The sequence below is a fragment of the Macaca nemestrina genome, chromosome 7 (genome assembly GCF_043159975.1).
Source record: "Macaca nemestrina isolate mMacNem1 chromosome 7, mMacNem.hap1, whole genome shotgun sequence".
Taxonomy (NCBI): domain Eukaryota; kingdom Metazoa; phylum Chordata; class Mammalia; order Primates; family Cercopithecidae; genus Macaca; species Macaca nemestrina.
The window spans coordinates 14,288,874-14,314,166 of record NC_092131.1 but is presented as its reverse complement, the minus strand read 5'-3'; the positions used below and the strand labels follow the sequence as shown (position 1 = coordinate 14,314,166).

The window sequence follows — 25,293 nt, the reverse complement described above, 5'->3', positions numbered from 1 at the left end:
ACTACAGGCGCCCACAACCGCGCCCGGCTAATTTTTTGTATTTTTAGTAGAGACGGGGTTTCACCGTGGTCTCGATCTCCTGACCTTGTGATCCGCCCGCCTCGGCCTCCCAAAGTGCTGGGATTACAGGCGTGAGCCACCGCGCCCGGCAATCAACCATCTTTTAACAACATATTAATATGAGTAAAAAAGCCTTCTGTAGTTATTCAGCATACTTACCATGTCCAACACTCTTTATGCCTTTGTGTAAATTTGAGCTACTATCTGGTATCATTTTCCTTTAGCCCGAAAAACTTCCTTTAACATTTCTTGCAGTGGAGCTCAGCTGGAAATGAATTCTCTTATTTTGTGTTTGTCTTCAAATAGTCTTTATTTCATACTCATTTTTGAAGGATATTTTCACTGGGTATACAAGTCTAGGTTGACAGTTTTTTTTCTTTCAGCTTATTAAAGATGTCATTCCATTGTCTTCTGGCTTGCATTGTTTCTGACGAGAAATCAGCGATCATTCTTATCTTTGTTCCCCTGAAAGTAATGTGTCTTTTTTTCCCTCCTGGCTGCTTTTAAGATTTTCTCCTTATTGGTTTTCGTCAATTTGTTTATAATGAACTTTGGTGTGATTTTCTTTGCTTTTGTCTTGCCTAGGATTCATTGAGCTTCTTGAATTTGTGGGTTGTTTTCATCAGACTTGAAAATTTTTAGCCATTGTCTCTTCAAATATTTCCCCCTTTTATTTCTTTTGTGCTTTAAATCTCATGAACTTGGAGCAAATACTTGAAGCAATCGTAAAAATTTGGCTTTATACTAAGTAAAATGTATGTAAGGTAAAACTGCCTGAAATTTTCCCACAGTTCACTGAATCTCTATTTTTCTTCCAGTATTTCAGTTTGGGTAGTTTTGCTATGTCTCCTAATTCACTGATCTTTTCTTCTGCATTGTCTATTCTTCTATTAAGCCCATTTGGTGAGTTTTTCAAGTTGTATTTCTGATTTTTAAAGTCACATTTAATTTTTAAATTATATCTCCCATCTCTATCCTCATTATGCCTATCTTCATGCTTTCCTTTGCCTATGTTTATGATAACTATTTTAAAGTTCTTCTTTGCCAAATACTTCATCTCTGCAATTTCCAGGTTTGTTTCTGCTGATCTGTTTTCCCCCTGGTTATGAGTGACATTTTGCCTCCTTTTCAAATATCAAATAATTTTGACTGGATGCTGGATTTCATGATTGTTGCATTATTGAGTGTCTGAATTTTGTTGTCTTCCATTATAGTATGTTGAAGTTTGTTTTGGCAATCAAGTTACTTGTGGATTAGTCTGACCATTTCAAGGGTTATTCTTAGGTTTTGTTAGAGTGAGCCCAGAATAACTTTTTCTCTAATATTAGTTTAGCCCTATTACGAAGATACGGCCCTCCTAAAGTTTCTATGATTGCTCCAAGTATTTAGTGATTTCCCTCTACTCTGACTGGTTGGAACTTGAACATCTTCCAGCCATGTACAAGCTCTAAGAATTGTTTAGCTCACAGAACCCTCAGTTTTTCTCTATCCAGCCTCAGGGAGTTTTACCTTACATACATTTTACTTAGTGTAAAGCCAAAGACTCAAAAGGACTCCTATTTAGATTTCTGGATCTCTTTCTTTGCATAGTTCCCTCTTCCTTCATACTCTATTCAGCAAATTTCAGCCACCTGGCCTCTCTAAACTCCAGTTTTTGTCTCCTTAACTAAAAAAGACCTTACTACTCTGCTTATCTTTCCCCTTCTAGGGCCAAGGTCTGGAAATTACTATCAGGAAGAAAGCCAGGGTGATTGTGGGGCTTACTGCATTCTCTTCTCTCAAGGATCACTGTCCTGCACTACTTGGAGTCCAGTTTCTGAAAATAGTGTTTCAAATATGTATTTTTTAGTTTTCTAGTTGTTCATGGTGGGAAGGCAGATCTAATGCCAATTTTTGTATCATAGTTGAAAGGATAATTCTTGTCTGCTGTGTTTTTATGCTATGTTTTTTGTTATTATTTTAGAATGGTGATCTATTATGACTATATTTCCCACAAGATAAGGTATGCTGATTGTCCTTATATCAAAATCAATTGTAGTGCTTTCCCCAGTTAGAAATACCTGTGTTCTATCCTCAAACATGTTGATTCAGAATATCTAACGTGGGTTCCAGACATTATATTTTTAAAATCTTGACAGCTGATTTTTGATACATAGCAAAACTTAAGATCACTGTTCTAGTAAGCTTAAATCCAATGTGGCTTTTATGAACTTAAATTGATTATCCTACAACCTGTTCTTAACACAGCAACACTCAGTAAAAATGGAATGCAATATTAAAGCAGATCTCCTCCTGGATATCTCCATTATCCACAAAAAGGCATTTATTTCTGGCAGAATAGAAGTCTTTAGAGCCCTAAGTACTGTGGCTGGTGCACACTTCAATTTGTTTTGCCTGTGCCATAGCAGTTGTTATATGTTTTGAATATTAATTCTGTTCATAAGTGTCATGAACTTCTGTAAAGCAATCTGCAAACATTCTCATAATACACTGATTTGGAGATGGTTAGCAGATTTTATCTTGTGTGCCAATTTTGTTTTGATTGGTGGTGACTTGTTGGAGCACAGTGATAAGAAGGATCCTAAGGCCAGTTCTGGACTCAGCAGGAAGGAATGCTGTAATGGATTAGTGATGTCTGTCATGAGTTTGGGATCAGAATAATGCAGCACATGTTCCATATTTTTGCAATTCATGTACTGGTTAAAGGCAGCCTTTTCTTCTATGTTTCTCTAATTGTACAAGAAAACTTGCTGCAACTCTTTATATTCAACTTGACTTTACCATATATGGGAAACTAATCTCATAGTTATGAAGCGCCTATACCCAAATTATTTCTTCATCAATCTGTTCATGTACTCATTAATTTCTTCTTTGTTACTCTCTAAAAATATGATCAGAATGATACTATCTTATTATAGTAGTGGTCTCTGGTCTGTATTTCTTATCTTCTTTTCAAATAAATAGACCTGTTGTATATTTTAAAATGTCATTGGTTCTGGTAACTATATTTCCCTGAATCCTCGACTAGACACATAATCTTATAGATGGCCTAACAATGATATAGAAAGTTTGAAGCTAGGATGCTCCTAGGTAGAAAATTTTCTAAAATGTTTGGAACATAAATTCGCTTGGATCATTAATAATATACATTTTTGAATTATAATTGAATATGCAACTAAGACTATCTTCTCATCTGCAAATTCCCACATATTAAGATTAGGCCAACATAGTCCTATGAGTTTAAAATATGGCACTTTAGAAAAATGTCCTACTTTCAATCATATAAACCCCTTACATGTTTTTAATGATGGAATATTGTTAGCTAAGTGTTTTGGGCTACAGAATCATCCAGATGATAACTACTGGTTGTGATTCTCAATCTGACTTATTATAGGTAACTTGGTTCTTTTCCTCATTCTGTGTGTCTACTGAGCTTAGGAGCTGGGTATTAGCAGACTAGCAGAAGTTTAATTGGGTATTAGCAGACTAGCAGAAGTTTAGTAGGTGGGCCACGTGTAAGAGAGAGATGTATTTCATTTGGGCAAGAAACTCATCTTTCCAGTCTCCATGTTTGATGGGAATGGCATAGGAAATGGAATGGTAGAGGATGCCTTACTATTCATGTCAGTTGTTATCAATTTAAAATGCTTCCTGGTGCCAACAATCTAGGATGTTTAGAATAATATACTCTCATGGAAAGAGCAGAATGTCAAGCACCAAGAGATATAGGTTCTAGTCCTAGCTTATCATTCACTAACTCTGTGACCATATCAAACTACTTAACCTTGCTAACTTTAATTTATTCTTATACGAAATGAGATTAATAATCTGCTGTACTTACCCTACAGAGTTGTTGGAGGATCAAGTGAAACTATGGTTGTAAAAACCTTTGAAAACTTATTAATGGAATACCATTGTGGTACTGTACATGCCATCTTATATTGGCTTATCTCTTATCCTAGGAAAATGGATGGAATTGTGTATCTTTGCTTGTCTTTTAAATTTTTTACAGATTAAAAAGGTGATTCTGCTAGGAAGCTTTCTGATGATGTTCTATTTAGAAAAAAGAAAATAGTAAAGTATCTGTTTTTACTAGGGCATGAATAATTTCACTGAGAAGTATTCATCAGTTGTGCTTTACTTTACAGCTTGGAATCCCATCCACTGCCAGCACATTGAATGCCACAATGCAATTAACAAACCAGCTGTGAAGGTACTGTTTTATTAGACCTGGTGCCATACTGTATTGTCAGTGGTCAAATTGCTGAATGAAATGGACTAGATTGCATCCTTCTCTGTAAAGCAGAGGCGTGTGCTGTGTAGTAATTCCAAGTACCTCCATATTCAATCTGATTGTACTTTGGCAGACTGGTCAAGAGAGAGCAATGAATGGCGTTGTCTACAGTTTTGGCTATGCGTTCATAGCCAAGTGCTATGTAGCACTGAGCTAATTATTTATCAGAAGGATCCTAGTAAAATGCTTACATGTCCTTAACTGGTTTCTATTTCAGCTAATGAACTCAGGGAAATGTATTTTCTCTCTGTTTTCATGTGTATGCTACAAATCATGCATGCTTATGCAAATTCAGGAGTAGTAGGACAAAAAGATAAAATCATTCAGTTTTAGCTTATATTACAAATATGACTTAACTGAAATGACTGAAAGGTGTCTGGACAGCATAGACATGGAAAGTTACATTAAAAGTAGGGAAACAGTGGCTTACAGAGTCAAGTCATTTTCCTAAGGTTGCCAGTTAGCATCAGAACTGGAGACAGGACCAGGTACCTGATCTCCTAACCTTATTGTCCTTCTACCACACCAAATTGGTTCTGTCCTATTATAATCCTGAATCTTGAAAGTTGAATGTGAAGACAAATAGTCATACCTTTTAACAAAATTATTTATGATATATTTATTGGATACAAAGTATTTGGCTGGATGGACCTGTGTCTGGATTTGCAAGGTATAATTTTTATATTATTAGGGGTAGGAGTAACCTGAAGTTATCAGAGTTCACAGTTACTTTGGAGAACCAGGTGTCTTGCGGGTTTGCTTCTTTTGTTTTATAGATAGCCTGTAGAAAACCATATACTAATAGAAAACTAACGCCATCACTTTATAGAAACAAAGTAGGAAAGGTGAGATGAGATCCAATAAAAATAAAAGAAACCAAAAATGTGTTTCATGAACCAAAACTGGCAGAGGAGTGCCAATAATAACATTGTCATCTAGATACATTATACTAACAAAGGATGGCCTTGTATTATTATTTTTAATCTCTGCTTTTGTTGAAGGCAAATTGAATGGGTTGATATTAAGAGCAGGTAATTGGCTGGGCGTGGTGGCTCAAGCCTGTAATCCTAGCACTTTCGGAGGCCAGGGCGGGCAGATTGCCTGAGGTCAGGAGTTCAAGCCCAGTCTAGCCAACATGGTGAAATCCTGTCTCTACTAAAAGTACAATAAAAAGTAGCCAGGTGTGGTGGTGTGTGCCTGTAATCTCAGCTACTTGGGAGGCTGAGGGAGAGGAATTGCTTAAACCGGGGAGGTGGAGGTTGCAGTGAGCCATGATCACGCCACTGTACTACAGCCTGGGCAACAGAGTGAGACTCTGTCACACACCCCCCCAAAAAAGAAGCAGGTAATGATAACCCACACAACGGAAGTGTAGGCGCCTCCCATTCTATGGTATGTACCCCACTGTTGACCTTCAATAGACATTTGGGGTTCAGAGGTACTCTTCTTTGGAGGATATTTTGAGCTACTCACATGTGAATTCATAGTTTATTCATAGAGTTCAGCTCGATTTTTCACAATGATGAGACTTTCATGTTTCCTTCTTCTTATCCTTTTCTTCCTCCTGCCTAAGTTATATAGCTCCTTCTTTTGGGTCACCCAGACATCAACAGGAAGGGGATCCTTTCTGTCTCGTTTCTGCAGTTATTTTTCCTTGATTTTATGTCAGACTGCATTCTCAGGAGTCCTCTGATATCCTGGTTAGTAATGCTTTCTGGCCTCCTACTTACTGAAAGCATTATGAATTAGATTTTCTCCTTCTTTTCTAGGCAAACAGCCCAGTCCATTCCACTGGGTTGGCCTCACTTTTCTCCCTGAAGCGAGTCAGCCAGGATAGGTCAAACCATCCACTTTCTGTCATTTTATAAAAATAGAGGCGAAATTCACATAATATACAATGAACTATTTTAAAGTGAATAATTCAGTGGCATTTAGTGTATTTACAATGTTTGCCAACACCACCTCTTTCTAGTTCCAAGACATTTTTGTATCCCCCCAGTCTTACTTTCTGAACTCCAGTTTCCTTAAAGACCCTCCTTTTCTATTTTCATTCTACACTTTGCAGAAAGATAACATTCTTGTTAAGTCTTCCTGTGCTGGGGCCATTTTTGCACTACAATAGGTCTGGCTCAGTATTGCTCTTCCTTTACAACGTGAGTACACCCAATCTACATCATCACCACATGACATGCAAATCAAGGGTATCCAACATCCAAATGCTTACAAAATAATGTTAAGCATAAAGTTAGGAAATTTTATAGTATGATGTTTAAAAGTTTAAAAAAGTTTAAAAGTTACATATATTCATAGTGAAAAACAATCAGTAATACTTATCAGAATGTTACTATGGATTACATCAAGATGGAGGGTTAATGTGTTAACTGAATTTTCTTGTTTCCCTTTCTCGGTTTTCCAAAGCCTCTACATTGGGCATATGTCATATTTATAAACAAAAAACCCCCCAGTTATTAATGTGACACACAGATATGAACACATTAGTGTGGATGTAAACCAACCTGTTCAGAGTAGAACAAAACTCACTAGACCAACTACAGATCTGATGGGTCATGTTAAGTAAGTTATTTAGGAAATCAGAGGTTGACTAGCTAATCTCTAATGATTATTTACAGTTTTAGCATCCCAGGAGCTTCTCCTTTTGAGTGGAATGAAAAAGTATCTTTACCTGGGAGAGGTATCAATGACTCACTAAAAAAGAGGGTAGAATAACTTATATAATACTTAAGAGGAGCTCCACATGGAGGGCATGGGAAAGATTTGGGGAAAATTGATTAATCCTCACTAAAAGCCTAATATCTCTGTGATAGTAAGCTGTAATGCTAAGCAAGAATGATTTACCAAATAGAAAAGTATTATCTTTGTAATAGGCTGCAAAAATTACTTTTTAGGCAAAAGTCAAGAGTTGTAATAGAATTAAATATGAAAATATGTTGGAACTTAAAGTTTATATCATACTCTGCTTTTGGTTTTACTTGGTTCTACTTGAAGTCCACTTTATGAAATACTTTGGAGCCCAGATAATTATCTAAGGCAGGTTCTGGCAAACGATGGCTCAGACCTAAATCTGGCCTGCTGCCAGTTTTTGTAAATAAAGTTTTGTTAGAACACAGCTATGTTAATTTTCTTACATATTGTCTATGGCTGCTTTCATGCTCCAACAGCAGAATTGAGTAGTTGTGACAGAGACTGTGGCCCACAAAGCCTAAAATATTTACAAAAAAAGTTTGCCAATCTCTGATTTAACACACCCCCAAGCAGTTACTCATTACATCTAAAGAAGCATGAAACTTATATGAGGAAAATTCTCACTCTGAGCCTTTGTCATCAATATATAGTATACAAATGTTGATGGTAAATTGAGCAATTCTAACTAGATTCCTCAATCATTGAAATGTCCAAGTTTTCACTTTGAATTACAGACTGTTTGGGTTATAAGCTTGGATGATTTCCCCCCTTCAAATTTGTGAGAACAACTAAGAAAAGAGTGTAGTTCCAGAAAAATTTGTGTATTAGGCATCTTAACTGCTGAATCAGCTAGCTCATGAGTTGATTATTTTTTCGAGGGTAGGAACAGAATTCAAAAATGGCTTTGGTAAATTATAGAAATTTAAACTCATGCAAAGTACAAAATGCAGTTAGTTATCTAGATTTTTTGTTCATTTGACTTAAAAGATCCAGATATTGAAATATTCTGATGATCAACTGTGAAATTAACACTTTGCATCTCTGTGCTTAGGCTAGTGAAACCCAGCCGTATCAACCAGTCCTAGCAAGGGCAAACAAATTATAGGTCACGTGTAGGAAATAAAAAACCACACTTGAAAAAGAAAAGTTGGATGATTGATACAGAACTAAGATTCCAGAGTAAGAGAAGTGAACCACTCAATGTTAGATTTAATGCCACCTTTTTTGAATGAGGTATACCTTAAGAAGCAAAATTCTCTACCACTAGCATTTTAGTATCAGTTATGATTCTGAAATCTTAATAATATATTTTCCTTTTCCTAATGAGAGACTACTGTTGTTTACCACTTTACAGAAGGAATTAGAGTGAGTAATATACTGCCAATTTGAGCAGCAATTGAACAAGATGATTATTTTGGTTCTTTGTGGAATGAGAGTGAATTTCTCGACACTATTTATTACTTGAATTGCAAGTAACAGGAGAAATGAAAAACCACAGCAGCCACATTTAAATCCTCAGGGTGGACTCATCAGCTAGTGCAGGGAGAAACATTTATTGGTAAAAAGGGTTTTACTAAAAATATTTATTCCACCTTGCTTTTGGAAAATCTGTCATTATTGAAGCATTTGTGTTAAGAATCTAGGGAATGTGATACCCAGGAACGGGAGAGTTCATTCTGTCTTATTATGTGTTTCAGATGTGTATAGACCCTTCCCTGTCAGTAGCATTGGGTGATAAACCACCCCCGTTGTATCTCTGTGAAGAATGCAGCGAGAGGATTGCAGGGTAGGTATAAGAGTTCTTAAAGAAAAAGAAATAGAGCAATAATGAGAAGATAAAAATCATTTGGACTTAAATTAGTTACATTACTAAAGTTTCTCACTAGCCTCTCTGATTTTTAAAGGTTAATTATTCTGATATTTAACATATAGCAATCTTTCATTGGGAACATTACAGCTTTGCAAAGTTGCAATATTTCTCTCCGTGTGACATGAGAAGAAGGCAATTCCACTTAATAAATCAGCTGCAATTTTGGAGTAACCCTGTTAAAAAGGCCACAGAGAAAAACAGATGTAAAAGAAAACTGTGGTTTCCAAACATGACATATATAATTATATGGATTCTTTTTGCTTGTTTGTTTCACAGAATCACACTCAGCTTTGTACAGATCATGCAGTATTTTGGTTGGCTTAATTAGCATCTGGAAAGTATCATTTAAAGATAACTGAATATGATGAAGTGCCTATAATTTATAATTTAGCTGGAATGCATTAGACATTTTAAGAGTTTATTATGATGGTGCTCTTAATTATACTTCCTTTCTATTAAAAGCCTTTCAGCAATAGTGTGCAGCTTATAAACATTCATGTGGAAGGAGAATATTTCAATGAAGCTCAAAAATGAATTTTGTTTTTTTTCAATAGGGACCACAGTGAGTGGCTGATTGATGTTCTTCTGCCGCAAGGTACGGTTTACTTAGGAAAGGATGAATAATGAGTAATCATGACTAATGACATAGTTGCTTTATCTCCTTTTGTACTATTTTATTTTACAAAGACAGTCGCCAAAGTATTGTATTCTATGAATATTCATTGATATGAGGCATAATATCAATGCCTTGCTTATAATGTACCCACACATTTAATAATGAGGGAAGTAGTATCATCCCTACCAGAATTAAGGGTAGATATTGGAATTAGAATTCCGTAAGACTAAAGCCCTGCCAAATTATGTCTTCAGGGATTTTCTGTATCTGTAACAGGTGTTGTCAGTAATAAGATGCTGCGCCGGGTCTGATTAAGGAGAAGAAAAAGAGTAAGGAACACCACCTGGGAGAGAGATGAATCATTGGCCTTTTCCCTGCTACTATTACTAGTACTGTGTCGTCGGGGAGAAATCATTGAATTTCTCTGAGACTCAGTTTCCTCATCAGTAAAATGGGGATAAAGTATATCTAACCCATCTCAATGGAAAGACAAGATTTTAAGGCTTCTTGTAGTTTGTTGGAGTGCTCAAAGCTATGCCCTATAAGTTGGTAGGTCCCAGACAGAGCATTTCTCCACATATGGGAGAAGCAGCTCTTCCAGCCATGTCACTGGAGGCTAAAATGACAAGGGAAAATACTGACAAACACAGAGGAAAGATGAAAGGTGGAAAATTGCTGCGGGCATACTAAGTTTAAGTAGAGATGGGGCACAGGAAGAACTCGATGGTATATGACTTCAGATGTAGAAAATAAATGGATTCCCATCCTGGCTAACACGGTGAAACCCCGTCTCTACTAAAAATATGAAAAATTAGCCAGGCATGGTGGCACCTGCCTGTAATCCCAGCTACTCAGGAGACTGAGGCAGGAGAATCACTTGAACCTGGGAGGCAGAGGTTGCAGTGAGCCGAGATTGCACCACTGCACTCCAGCCTGGGCGACAGAGTGAGACTCCGTCTCAAAAAAAAAAAAAAAAAAAAAAGAAGGAACCATGAAAGTCTCATCATTGTGAAAAATCAAGCTGCACTCCTTGAATAAACAATGAATTCACATGTGAGTAGCTCAAAATATCCTCACTCCATTGGATTCTTGGGGGAAAAAAAAAAAGAAAAGAAAAGGATTCATGTGAAAGGCTCATTTGAAAGGAAAACCTTACGCAAACTAAATTCTAAGAACTTTTTTTAAAAATTGAAGGCCTTTGCTTGATAATTACACTTTTCGTAGTCTTACTTTTCATATTAGATTATTTATATTAGATTCTCAACCTTAAGGGAGAAATTAATTTAGTGCTCCCCTCTGTAAAATGGAGCAATAATGTCAGCCTCTATATTCTTCAAAGGTACATTTTGAAAATTTACATAAAAATGTCTGTAGGTCAGGCGCAGTGGCTCATGCCTGTAATCCCAGTACTTTGGGAAGTGGAGGCAGGCTGATGGCTTGAGCCTAGGAGTTTGAGACTGGCCTGGAAAACATGGTGAAACTGTCTCTACTAAAAATACAAAAAAACATACAAAATATTTCGGAGGGCGGGAGAGAAAAAGCAATTTAGCCAGGCATAGTGGCATGTGCCTTTAGTCCCAGCTACTTGAGAGGCTGATGTGGGAGGATCATTTGAGCCCAGGAAGTTGAGGCTGCAGCCGTGATCATGCCACTGCACTCCAGCCTGGGCGACAGAGAAAGACCTTGTCTTAAAAAAAAAAAAAAACACCACCACCACCAAAAAAACCTGTAAAAAGATTTGGGCTTATATGGGTAAATGTAACTTTTTTTCCTTTAAATTAGGCTTCTTAATTAGTGATCATCCACTGCTCTGAGGTAAAAGCCATAGTCAAGTTATAAAATATAAGTTATAAAATCCTTTTTAAATATGTCGCTGAGCAGTGATATTCATCTTTAGAGGAAAATTGGCAATAACTTTTCATTATTTATCTAGACATGTGACTCTAACCTCAGATGCTTCAAGATAAACTCTGGGATATCAAACTGTCAAATAACCATTAATTATACAAAACTAGTTTTTAAAAGTGAGTTGTAAATTTTATTGCTTTTTCATCCACTAGTTTGAGATTACCAGACAGGGTTTGGGAGACATTTGCCTTTGATCTTTTAAATAAATTGTAACATAGACTATACTATAAATAAGGTGTTAGTTCATTTTTTGAGTACATACTATTTCAGAGAACATATTAACCGATTCTTGGAAGATTTATTTTCAAATGCTCTCCAGCATCGGTTTTCATGGAAATAATTGATGTGCCCACTAAAAAGAATTCTTATCCATTTATCAAAGTCAATCCCATATGTAGACAGTAGTTTGACAGTCCTGTTCCAACTGGTCTACCCGTGGGATTGAAAATTGCTTTCTCTTAACCCTACAGCTGGTTTTACATGCGCATGTTAAGAATGATATAAATTGATAATTAAAATCTAAGTAGGTCAAGTTAGTAATTTTTTCTACTGTTTTAATATTGCAAATAATCCCATGGTGATGCTGTAAATATATCATATCAACCCAGTGTCATAGTGTAATGGAAAGAACAGTAAATGGGGAATTTGGAGACTTTAACTCAAGGTCTGCCCCTAGCATTGATAGCTTGTGTGACCTTGAAGAATTTAACCACAGTGGTTCTCAGTTTTGTCCTCTGTAAAATGGGGAAATAAGATTAAAGTTGTTTGGCTTTAACAAGATTTGATTTCCAAGTCATGTCTGAAAAGATTAAATTACTTGTAAGAGTAGCAGCATGCAGGTGTTCTTAACCTCACTAAACACACACCGCTAGATGAAAAGAGATCTATTTCATGCTTTCTGAGGAAACTAGAAGCTAATAAAAGTAGATGATAATTTATGAGACAAGCGAAAAGCTGTTTGGGCCAAGTCCAGAGGTCGTGTTACTAAGATTTAAAAAATTCCCCCTCCATGGCCGCCCTTATTTAAAATGGGCTCTAGACCCGGCATAGTGGCTCACACCTGTAATCCTAGCCTTTTGGGAAGGAGGTCAAGGCAGGAGGGTCGCTTGTGGCCAGGAGTTCAAGAACAGCCTGAGAAACATAGTAAGACTCCATGTCTAAAAAAAAAAAAAAAAAAAATCAGCTAGACATGGAGAGCCACCCCTGTTGTCCTAGCTGCTTAGAAGGCTGAGTCAGGAGGATCACTTGAGCCAAAGAGTTCAAGAGGCTGTGGTGGGCTATTATGGGGCCATTGCACTCCAGCCTGAGTGACAGAGGGAGACCCTGTCTCAAAAAATAAATTAATTAATTAAATAAAAATTAGAGGCGCTCTTTCTTTGTTGATATTTTGTGTGCCTTCCCCTTACAGCTGAAATATCTGCTATATGTCAGAAAAAGGTAAGAGCAAACCATTTGTGTTGTTGGGGCATGATTTATTGTGTTTGTATGTAAATTCATTTATTGACCTCTGCCTTATTTCTGCACCATGGTTTCCAGTATGTGCATGCCATTGTGTTTGTGGAGGGGGAAAGGAAATAGTTTAGCATGCAAGATTGCCACATCCAAACGGTCTCTATTTCCATTTCTGCTTTTGCTCACCCATCTTATGCACAATGTTTTTGTTCAGTAATTTGCAATAAAAGCCTATGTATAATTCTGGGATAGGAGTCTAATTAGAAAAAGGTTTGAATTATACTGCAATTTACGGTACTTAACTTTAGTTAAGGATATATCTTGTATGCTAGAAATCTCGATTGTTTTGAAGTGGAGTGCAAATAGTCCAATTTGTATGTGTGAAAAACATACCCAGACTGACTGTATATGGACAGTATTTATTTATGTGTAAGTTGAACAATATATGTAGCTAAAGATTCTTCCTTTAATATTTCCTTTAGTTTTTTTAATAATAGTTTCTCTAAACCATCTCCATCTTCTCTTCTTGTTTTAATAATCGAAAAGCGTGAGAGGAGGCAGTATGATGTCATAAAAAAGAACTTTTGACTAGTTGGTTGAGATTCTTGGACTCAGGCTGGTTCTGTTCCCTCCTACCTATGTGGACCTTGCACACGTCATTTAAACTTTTTGGGATGTTGTGAGTAGGTATATTGGAGGGCTGTCTCTGTTATCTATGGATGCATAGCAAATCATCTGAAAACACAGTGTCTCCTATGGCAACCAGTTATTTAATCACAGTTCTGTGGACTGGCAATTTGTCCTATGCTCAGCTCAGCTAAGAGTTCTTTTGATAAATTACTCTAGGCTTACTCATGTATTTGCAGTCAGTTGGTGGCTAAGCTGGGATTGGCTGGCCCCAGATGGTCTCACTCCCATATCTGGGGCTCAGCTGGGATGGCTGGAATGGTGAGATGGGTGGGGTGTCTGGGCCTCTCTCTTTCCACATGACGTCTCATCATCCAGGGGCTGGGCTGGACTTGTTCACAGGTGGCAGTCTTCTCAGAGAGTGAGAAGGCCTCTCAGAAGTCACACAGCATCATTTCTGTAGCATTCAACAGGTCAAAGCAAGTTCCAAGGCAGCCCAGATTCAAAGAGTGGAGAAATAGGATCGTTGTGGTTATTGAAGGAGTGGCAAGAATTTTGTGATCACATTTAATCTACCACAATCTGTCCTTTGGACATAATTATTTACCTTCTATCCATATGCAAAATATGCTCACCATTTTATATGACCTTCACAAGTCTTATTCATTTATGGCTTCAGACTTAAAGTCTAGTATCTTGTGATCTACATGTGATATGTTGCTGATTAAACTTCTTGGTAACTGATTCTCTTGATTCAGAGTCCTGTGAACTAAGAAGGAAAGTTATCTTCCCTCTCTGCACCCAAGGCACAATGTTGAGACAGGGACAGGATCATAGCAATAGACTTCTGTTCAGAAAGAGGAAGGGAAAGCAGATAGCAGTCATTGGTCTGTAGCAGCTCCAGCCACAAATACATCAACAGTTCCTCTGTCTCCAGGAATAGCATACTTGTCTTGATTACAATCTGGTTTTGTTTCCTAGAAGTAGTTCCCTAATCTGTTACTGTCCTCCTGAGCTCTTGGCTCCACTCTCTGAGGCATCTTTTCTTTTCAATAAGTAATGGTCCATGTTGCAGCTGAGTAACTTTCTCAATCTGCTTCCTGCATGTAGGAGTTAGGGTCCCATAGACCTCTTTTCATTTAGAACTGTGTCTGTTTAGTTTTAGCTGGTGGTGCTTTTGCTAGTATGACTTTCTTAAAAACTTTGTGGATTTTCAGTGAATCTCAGTGGGGTCCTGTGCCCCCGAAAGCCACATCTTTAATTATTTTTGAGGCAGTCCTTCCTGTATTTTGGGCATTTCAGTGTGCCCTTAAAATTATTAGAAGCCCTGTTATAGCTGAGAGGCTCAATTCGGCACCACCTTATAACTTTCTGAAGCCTTAACAAAGGATCTCAGAGTCACAGACCATATTCTTCCTTTGATCTTTATTCTGAGGCCATTCTTACTTTGAGAATCTTTTATAAGCTTGAGGGACTAGGATTCCAAACAGTTCTATTTTCTAAATCAGCATGTTTTGGCTCTGGGGACATACCTAATATATTTGACACCTAGGGTAGATCATTTTTTAACACTTCCCTTTTTATATGACAAAGGTATTTTTATAACAAGCTTCAAATTAGCACATTTTTATTGCTTATCCTTTAATAAACATTGTGTTTTACTTAGACGTTAATTTGGAGAACTTCCATTAAGTTCATAACAGTTCAGAATTGTTTGAGTTTCTCCTGGGTAGTTTGTATTCTACCTCTTTGGTACTGCATATTCCCTGAATGGTATATTTGAAATAAGCAATGATAGCATCGTGATTGGAAAGATGAAGAGACAGACCTTAATTATTTCAATTCTGTGATTTTGCGAGACTACTTGGAGTTATTTCTATGTGTTTAAAATTCAAAACAGTGAAACAAAGTGGTTGGAGTGAACATTTGAAAACATGCCCAGCTGAATCTCCATCTAAGGGAAGCCTCTCTAGTTTACTTTGGAAATGAACGAGCTGAATCCACATGGGTTGAGGCCTTTCAAATATATTATCAAAACTTAGTAGGAATCCTAGCAATTATTTAGAACTTCGATCAACTCAAGATTATTTTTGGGGAAATGTATTTTATTGCTGACGTTGTTTAGAATAGATGGCATGTGGTAATAAACCAGGTTGACTTTTAGTCGGTATTCCAGATATTATCATATGCAGTGTATCCAGACACTCTATAAGAAATTGCTCAAAATTTAGCAGCATAAAACAGCAACATTTAATTATGTTCATAGACTCTGTGGATTAGAGCTTTGGACAGGGCATGATGGAGATAGCTGAGGTATGCCCTTAAGATCCTTAGAAGCCATCCCCCGCAACCAGCTTTTTTTTTTTTTTTTTTTTGTCTGTCTAAAAGAGTCTATGGTGTACCATATTAAATTCTGAGTTCTTAAAGGGTTTTATATTCAAGCCCTTGTCATCATTTTTTTTTCCTACTGAGACCACATTTTCCTGATAGGTCCCTGGATTTGATGTTTGCCTTGAAACGTTTTCTTACCTTGAGAATCCTATGCTGGCTAGAAAGACTGTCCTGAGCTCAATATTTTCCCTTTAAATTCTAGGTGAAGACAGATTAATTCATTCTTTTATCTCCCTCCTCTCACAAGCTCCGAGTTCATAAAGGCTTAGAGTCTAACGCCCTCTTGGGGGTGTTCACATCTTCACAAGCACTATTGAAAGAGACATCGACTATGTGGTGGTCGCATCTCTTATAGGCTTTGCACGTCTCCGTCTCCAATAGCTTCATGTGGGTGCTGCCTCACTCCTCTGCCTCCCGCCAGGGCAGCTTGAACGTAGCACCCCTGAACTTGGAAATATCTTACCCTCCACCACTTTTCTCATTCCCGTTACTTCATTTGTGGTACCCTTCCTGCGGTTGATGTCAACGCTGACTCTATGAAGGTTTCTGGCTGTGTACGTCCCTGTGGTCTTCATAGAGGGCCGGTGGACATGGGAAAGCCTGGTTTGAGGCCATCACCTTGGCATAGCGCAGTCCCTGTCTTTGAATGCAGCATCTACCTGTCCTTGAATGCGACAAGGACAGAGGAGCTGCAGTGGAAAGCTACTCTTTGAGGTGCATAAAATAATTTTGAAAGAGTTTATTCTGGGAGTTAACATCATTTCTTTTCTTCCCTGATGTGCTGTGATGTTGCACTCTCTTGATCTGTGGTTCTGTTTTTTTCTTTATATTTCTCCTGAAAACTCTTGGAATATTAACTTGAAATAATCCAGAAAGTATCCTCCCCCTCCCTCCCCCCATGGCCGAGGTCACTTTACACAGGGCTTCCCAACACAGTGCCACTGACATTTAGAGCATTTCTACCACTCACAGGAAAAGAAAACACTCCTCCCTTTATTTTTTAACTACGACTGAAATCTAGCTGGTGGGAGAATAACCTGCGCTTTGGAAACCAGTGACCCTTGAATGTGTTGTCACTTCGAGTGGCCCCTGATTCTTAGCCAAGTTTACCTCGGTGGTCAATTTTAATTGATTTCACTTTCTTGGCTTCTAGAACTGCAGTTCCCACGTTAGAAGAGCAGTTGTCACCTGCTTCTCAGCAGGGTGCTGTGGTCGTCACGGAAACAGGCCTGTTCGGTACTGCAAGAGGTGCCACTCAAATCATCACAGTAATGAAGTGGGGGCCGCTGCGGAGACTCACCTCTATCAGACCTCCCCTCCGCCCATCAACACGCGGGAATGCGGTGCTGAGGAGCTGGTCTGCGCCGTGGAGGCCGTGATCAGGTAACATGCAGTTTCTTAGTAGCTACCTCTGACAACTCCACCTTGCTTTGAGCTAACCTCCGCACACTGAGATGTGCATATTTAATGCAACCTCAAATTCCCTTAGCCCAGCTGCTCACCTTCCCACAGTGTTGTAATGATGCTATTTTAATTCATGAATTCAATGAATATTTTTACGGATGCCAGTTATGTGCCAGGCACTATGCTGGGCACTTGGGAGGCAGGAGGGAATAAAATATAGTCTGTGCCCTTAAGTTACCTATGAAGGGACTAGAAAAACATAAGCATGTCATTGTGGTAAGGTTTGGTGAGCTCACTAACAGCCTTGGGGAGAGGGCGTTAGGGGAACTAAGTGAAGGGGCCAATCAGAGTGAAGCATATGAGTAGGCCTGACTTGACTGACAGCAGCATTAACCAGTTAGGAGGCGGGGCAGGCGACAAGCGCGAATTACCTGCACAGGAAACAGGTGTGGGACAACTCCAGGTAATTCCATACCGGGATAAACCACGACCCTGTGGAGTCAGACAGGGACAGCAGGGACAGGTCCTGCAGGCTACTGGGTTTTTCTTCTTCTATCACATGACCAAAAAAAAAAAAAAAAGGCAATTGAAATAACTTCTACACTTGCTCACTTTTTTGTCTGATACTCATCGAGGCAAGATGTTTTGTTTGCTTGTTTGTTTTTGTTTTGTTTTGTTTTGAGACAGAGTCTGTCTCTGTCGCCCAGGCTGGAGTGCAGTGGCGTGATCTCGGTTCACTGCAACCTCCGCCTCCCCGGTTCGAGCGATTCTCCTGCCTCAGCCTTCTGAGTAACTGGGATTACAGTTGCTCGCCCCCACGCCCGGCTAATTTTTCATATTTTTAGTAGATACGGGGTTTCACCATGTTGACCAGGCTGGTCTTGAACTCCTGACCTCAGATGACCCACCCGCCTCGGCCTCCCAAAGTGCTGGGATTACAGGTTTGAGCCACTGTGCCCGGCTCTAGACAAGATTTTTTTTTTTTTTTTTTAATTAAAGAACCAATATGGCCGGGCTCAGTGGCTCACGCCTGTAATCCCAGCACTTTGGGAGACCGAGGTGGGCGGATCATGAGGTCAGGATTTCGAGACCAGCCTGACCAACATGGTGAAACCCTGTCTCTACTAAAAGTACAAAAATTAGCCAGGCGTGGTGGTGCCCGCCTGTGCTACTCAAGAGGCTGAGGCAGGAGAATCACTTGAACGTGGGAGGTGGAGGTTGCAGTGAGCTGATACCGTGCCACTGCATTCCAGCCTGGGGACAGAGCAAGACTCCGTCTCAAAAAAAAAAAAAAAATTAGAATTTAAGTTTTAAAAGATAGAGGCCAAGTCTTTTCTGTTTCTCTTATCCCAGTGGCTGACACATAGTAGAAATGCAATAAATGTTTGTCAAATCGAACATTATGGGAAGTTTGAAAAGAAATAAAAACACTCAGCCATACTGTTATCATCATCATCAGTGTTGCTTGTGTTCTAATTTTATTCAACTGTGTGTTTTATTTCTATAACCATAATCACAGTGTATCCACAATTCTTTTTGAAATAACATTACACTATTAGCTTTTCTCCATGTCATTGCATAGTTTCCATATTTATCATTTTTAGTGGATATGTAATATTCATCTAGCTATAACTTACTTTTCTTTATCATTACATATTTAGACTGTTTCCAGTTTTTTACTTTTATAAGTAACTCTTTGAGAAATATTTTTGTACATAGTACTGTACCTATATTTTTATTTTCTTAGGTAGATTACCAGATGTCAGGTACCTTGGTTCAAGGGGTATGAATATTTACGTGGCTCTTAATACATTAGCAAGTTGCTTTTCAGAGCATGTGTGTGGATTTACAATGCCAACACCATGTATAAAACTTACCGATACTAAGTGTTGTTTTTTTAAAATTGGTACTTGTTTAGCAAATGGAAAAAAGAATTTTCACCGTTTCACTTTCGTGTCTTTGAATACCGGATGGTGAATATTTTTCCGTTTGGGTACAAGCTCCTCTATCTTTCCTTGTATCATGCATTTGCTGTCTGGATAGTTTCATGATAGATATAGAGGAAGCATTGACTTACAGTGGGATGGTTGGTGAACCAGAAGTCAGATGGGATCAATTCTGCTTGATGCTAATTGATTGGAGGAACTAGTCTCTTTGTGCCTCAGTTTGTTCATCTTTGAAATGGGAATGGAGTATAAAATAGTAAGAAAATAGAATGAGGCATCCTGGAGTAACTCATGATGCACAGTACTCAGTAACTCAGTAACACAGTACTCAATTTAAAGAAGAGCAATCCAGGGTGCCTGAGTACTCAGGAGGTACTTCCTCTGAATGGTCATGATCTAGAATGTGTTTTTTCACAGTCTAACTTGAAATCACACTTCTCTTTGGCAGCTTGTTGAAAGAAGCTGAGTTCCATGCTGAGCAGCGAGAATATGAGCTGAACCGGCGGCGGCAGCTGGGCCTCTCCTCTTCCCACCATTCCCTGGATAATGCTGACTTTGATAACAAGGACGATGATAAACATGATCAGAGGCTGCTCAGTCAATTCGGAATATGGTTCTTAGTAAGAAAAATAAGTTAACTATTCTCCACTTTCTTATTTCTCATTCCAAAATTGTACTGATGAGGAATTTTTCCTGTTCTTTTAAAAGGAGTAAATAGGGAAAAATTAACCTTAGCAAAGGGACTGAATTCTCTGTGGCAGTAGCTCTCAATCCTGAGCTGCATGTTAGATTTACCTAGGAAGGCTTTTAAAAACTAACAATGCCCATATCACATTCCAGAATCTTGGGAATTTTTTAAGAAGCTCTTGGCCATTGATTTTGATGAAGAGCCAGGTGTTAAAACCTACAGTATCAGGATCTAGACTGGTACAAGTAGGAAAGTTGCTAGTATATATTGTCAAGTACTGGATTCAATAACATTTATAGATAATTCACATTCCATCACCTACATGAAATTTTTCTTGAAACTTCAGTCTCTGTGGAGCTTTTTGTATATTTATGGTAAGTCTGTGTACACCAGAGAAGTTATAGCCAAAGTAATGCAAGGAATATGATTGCTATTGACTGATTTAACTTCAACATCTATTCAGTAGAGATCAAACATACAGATCTAACATTCCAAGCAAGCTGAATTTACCAGTGCTACAGAGAAGCAGGCTTTTGTTTTGCCCGTTGGAGACATTAATTCAGTCTCTATAGTGATGTATCTCTATTATGCTTGCACATTGTTCCGTGAAAGAGTCTTTACCAAACTGGCATTTAATTGCTGATTTCACACATCTTGCTTCCTAGAAGTTATTATATAATGACACAATAGCTACTACTGTGAACTCTTTGAAGGCAAAGACCATGCTTTATTTATTTATTTTATTCCTGGACCCTGCCATAGTACTCAATAAAAGATTAGTTCATAGTAAATGAATGAATGATGTTTTAAAAAGTCTATTTATGGGCTGGGCGTGGTGGCTTACGCTTGTAATCCCAGCATTTTGGGAGGCTGACACAGGCAGATCACGAGGTCAGGAGATTGAGACCATCCTGGCTAACACAGTGAAACCCCGTCTCTACTAACAATAGAAAATATTAGCCGGGTGTGGTGGCGGGTGCCTGTAGTCCCAGCTACTCAGGAGGCTGAGGCAGGAGAATGGTGTGAACCCGGGGAGGCGGAGCTTGCAGTGAGCCAAGATCGTGCCACTGCACTCCAGCCTGGGTGACAGAGCAAGACTCTGTCTCAAAATAAAAATAAAAATAAAAATAAAAAGTCTATTTATGATAGTGAATTGGGGGACTCCAAGGTATCTGAATTATTACTAATACAAAATTCTTAGTGAAATATGATCATTTTAGAAGTGAAATGTATATACATTATTTTCCTTGAGGATATGGATGAAATATTTTGTTGACCTAACTTTTGAGAAGCATTTATTTGGCGCAGATTATATAATGGATTTCTTGTAGGAGAAAATGCTTAATTGGAAGGTGAAATCTTGAGGGAAAATGGTTGTTGCAATCCATCTATACCTGTAGGAAGGAACACAGTTTCTGGATAAGCAATCCCTGTTTTTAAGACTGCATATTTCAAACGGATTATCTGGGATATCTTTTTATTTTATTTTATTTTAGTGCACCTGTTATAATTTTGTAAAGACAGATGGAAACTGAACAAGATTCTAATCTACATACTTCTAGGTGAGCCTCTGCACACCCAGTGAAAACACGCCTACAGAAAGCTTGGCCCGGCTGGTGGCCATGGTGTTTCAGTGGTTTCACTCCACTGCATATATGATGGATGATGAAGTGGGAAGTCTGGTGGAAAAGCTGAAGCCTCAGTTTGTCACCAAGTGGCTGAAAACAGTATGTGATGTTCGCTTCGATGTCATGGTCATGTGCCTTCTTCCTAAACCCATGGAATTTGCCAGGGTAAGTGGAGGCCTACAGCTCACACCTTGTTAGAGAGGAGGACTTGGGGAGAAGTGCTGCCTTAGCCATGCAGGTATTATCAGTGTCTGCAGAGGAGGAACATCTCTCCTTATTTTAATTAATATAGCTAAATGAATTTGGTAACTATATCTTGGGTGATGTGCTGCTTCGATGTTGATTTGGGATGAGGAAGAATGGCAAGATGCATTTGTGAGGTATCTTTAAGAATTTAAGGGACTATTCTTTCTCGACATTGCTGATTTTTTTTTGAAGTGGGATCTTGCTATGTTGCCCAGGCTGGCCGCCTTGAACTCCTGGGCTCAAGTGATCCTCCTGCCTCAGCCTCTGGAGTAGCTGGGAAGCTAAATATTTTTATTAAGAAAACAACAACAAAAAAGCCTTTCTATGAGGTTACTAGAGCTCAGTCCCCTTTTGGCTTAGAATCTTGGGAAAGATTACCATTCAACTAGGGGAAATGTCTTTTTTTCTTTTTTTAATAATGTATATATCTACAGATGAATGATAGAAGTCCCTGCCCTGCCATTTGAAATGCCAAAAAGGTTCAGGGTGAGACAAAATGCACCTATTCCTCTCGCTTAAGAACAGATTTCTCTATGCTGATCCTCTTGCTTCTGCCTCAGTGGATCACATCTGAGAAGATCCCATGTTTCTTTTCTCCTTTTCTTCTTTTTGAGACAGGGTCTCACTTTGTCACCCAGGCTGGACTGCAGTGGCATAGTCATACTCACTGCAGCCTTGAACTCCTGGGCTCAAGAGATCCTCTCACCTCAGAGACTATAGGCATGTATCACTACATACATCTAATTAAAAAATTGTTTTGGCAGAGATGGGGGTCTCTCTATGTTGCTCAGGCTGGTCTCAGACTCTTGGCCTCCAGCGATCCTTCTGCCTCAGCCTCCCAAAGTGCTGGGATTATACAGGCATAAGCTGCTGTGAGCAACCCATATTTTTTGAATATGATATAATTTGCGTCTAACCCAGAAAGGTGGATGTCCAGAATCAGGTTTTGGCAGTAATACGTGAAAGTTTTTTTCCAAGTATTTTCAGTTTTATTTTCATTTGTGATTTTTTATTTCCTTTCAAAGAGATCTTGAGGCAGTTTTCAGTAGAAACCTGTGCTAAAGTAGGACATTTAAGGATAAAACAGAGCACAGACCATCTATAGGGGTAACTTTTATTGGATTTTTAGGACTCAGAGTGATCTGTGCATTTATGGAGATGTACTTCTTTCTTCTCTGGTGCCACCTACTGACTCACTTAGAAAATTGAATTTTTGCCTAATGGAAATTTCCCATTTACTGACATTCTTTGCCTGTGTTGATATGTTTTCTGTTATTATGTCTCTTGGAATAGCGAAGGATTGATGTGACATGCTTCTGGAAAATGAGAAGAAATGATTATGTTGAGAGAAAAACTTTTCTTATTCCAACTTAGGTGCAGATGTTTTGGGGCCTGCAAATTAACTGATAATAGTTTAACTGGAGAGAAGACAAAGTTTATTTATGAGTACATGTGGGAGATCTCAGTAATAAATTACTTCCTGATTAGCCAGAGATACAAGATTTATATCAAACTTAACAAACGGTTTACTTAAGGGCTTCAGTGAGAAGGTATAGAAGTTCCATTGGGTTTTTTAATGTCATGGGAGCTGGGCAAGAACTGGGCTATCTCCACAGCAGCTGAATTCATAGGAAACTCCTTTGGAGGGGGATAACAGAAAGGTATTCTCTGGAGACTCTGCTTGAATCACATAATGGAAGTTCAGATAAGATTTCTTTTTGCATCTTCTTTAGCTTAAATGTTTTCACTTTAAAATAATCTTTATACCAACTCTAGGGTTTCAGTGGATAACATTTCCCTCATCTGAAACTTCCCTTGAAGTTTCAACATACATGAAAGAAGCTAGGTTGATTGCTATAGGGGGAAGATTTGGGTTAGAAATTGTGAGGTAAGAGATCTGCAGAGGGGAACAAGAGCATAGAACGAGGAACCAGAAAAGCACAGATTAATGGTTGGGATAGATTATAAATCTAGGTTTTGAGTATGGAGGGCAGGCAGTTGAGAAGATGTCTAGATGTTGGTCTTGAAGCATGTTTAGATGGTAGAGTGAGAACATCAGTGTCACAGTTACGGTTATTTTCCAGAGCACAGCAGAGAAGGAGATGAGTGTTTGGTGAACTTCCAGAGTGGACCAAACTGTTGTAGCAATAAGTCCTTTGATTTTTATATCATATTATCCCACTTCAGCTTTTAGGGCTTTGTAAGAAAATAACCCAGAGTCTTAATAATGATCTAGGAAGTTAGGGTTTAGTTCTCAGTGATGCCATGTCAGGTGGGTAGGAGAAAAGTTGTGTTAATTACTGGCCAAATGGGCAAGACAGTAGGATCTAGTTTACCAAGAGGTGAAAAATATCTCAAAGGTCATGAACAGGACTAGAATCTGATCACTCACAAGGGGGGGTTATAGTTTTTCATCAAAACATAAAATTTCTCTCTACAATCACCTGCACTTTGACCAAAGATAATCAAAGTAAGACTACTTTTGGTTACAAAATTAGTCTCATTTAATTTGGTCTGATCATTTGCACAAGCACGGCAAGATGGTAATTGACCATTTAGGGCTTTTCAAAGTTTGCATTGCTGGAACTCTTATAAGGAATCTCAGATTGGAATTTTAAAAGTTTCTTGATGCTAGAAGTCAAGCCAAGAACTTGTCATCAGATTTCATCTGCAATACTTATAGATTTGGGTGAATTCCTTTCTCCTTGAAGTCTCCCAAATATTCTAAGTTTCCTAGGAAGTGACCTTTTTACTCACCCGTAAGGCTGAGAATTCTGTAATGCAGTTATCGGATCAGTTTTTCCAAGAGGGCTTTGAAAACACTGGCTCCATAAAGTCAATCTTGGTTCCTTAAAACTGTTTAGTCATATCAGGTTCCACACAATTCACAAATATGACATTCTGCAAAGGCTTGGTAATATAACTGTAACTGCCTGATGGGTTCTTCCTGCCTTCTGCACAAACAACATCAATTCACGGAATTGAGTAAAGAAAGCGTTTAATTGACATGAGGCTGGCCGTGCCACACAAGAGACTGAGTTATTGCTCAAATCAGTCTCATCAAAGGCTTGTAGGTTAGGGGTTTTTCAAAGCCAATTTGGAGGAAGGAGTCGGGGTGGCTAGGCAGTGGGTGCTAGCTGCTGCTGATGGTTGGGTTGGAGATGAAATCATAGGGAGTTGAAGCTGTCCTCTTATGCTGAGTTGATTATGGGTGGGGACACAGGAGGGGCTGGCAGCTCCAGGTGGAGCCATGGGTGTCAGACATGCAAAAAACATGAAAAGCTGTCTCAAAAGGCTAATCTTAGGTTCTACCATAGTGATGTTATCTGCAGGAATAACTGGAGAAGCTGCATAAATTGTGACCTCTAGAATAACAGCTGGCAACCATTTATGTCTATACCTTAGCAGAATTCAGGCTCCTTTTCCTCCTCCTAGCCTTGTGGTCTCTTTAGAAAAGCAT

General features: G+C 38.6%; 1 protein-coding gene across 14 annotated transcripts in view; it reads left to right on the top strand.

The window, feature by feature from the left end:
* The window catches only part of LOC105467518 (unc-79 homolog, NALCN channel complex subunit), a 279,040-nt gene that overhangs the window by 91,611 nt on the left and 162,136 nt on the right, over positions 1-25,293 (top strand). For all 14 annotated transcript variants that reach the window (XM_011717155.3, XM_071099677.1, XM_071099670.1 and 11 more), the window contains 7 exons: positions 4,209-4,273; positions 8,755-8,843; positions 9,482-9,522; positions 12,860-12,888; positions 17,075-17,304; positions 19,720-19,891; positions 21,522-21,752. In XM_011717155.3, coding sequence (XP_011715457.2) covers positions 4,209-4,273; positions 8,755-8,843; positions 9,482-9,522; positions 12,860-12,888; positions 17,075-17,304; positions 19,720-19,891; positions 21,522-21,752 — 857 coding nt within the window. The remainder of the gene's footprint in view (positions 1-4,208; positions 4,274-8,754; positions 8,844-9,481; positions 9,523-12,859; positions 12,889-17,074; positions 17,305-19,719; positions 19,892-21,521; positions 21,753-25,293) is intronic.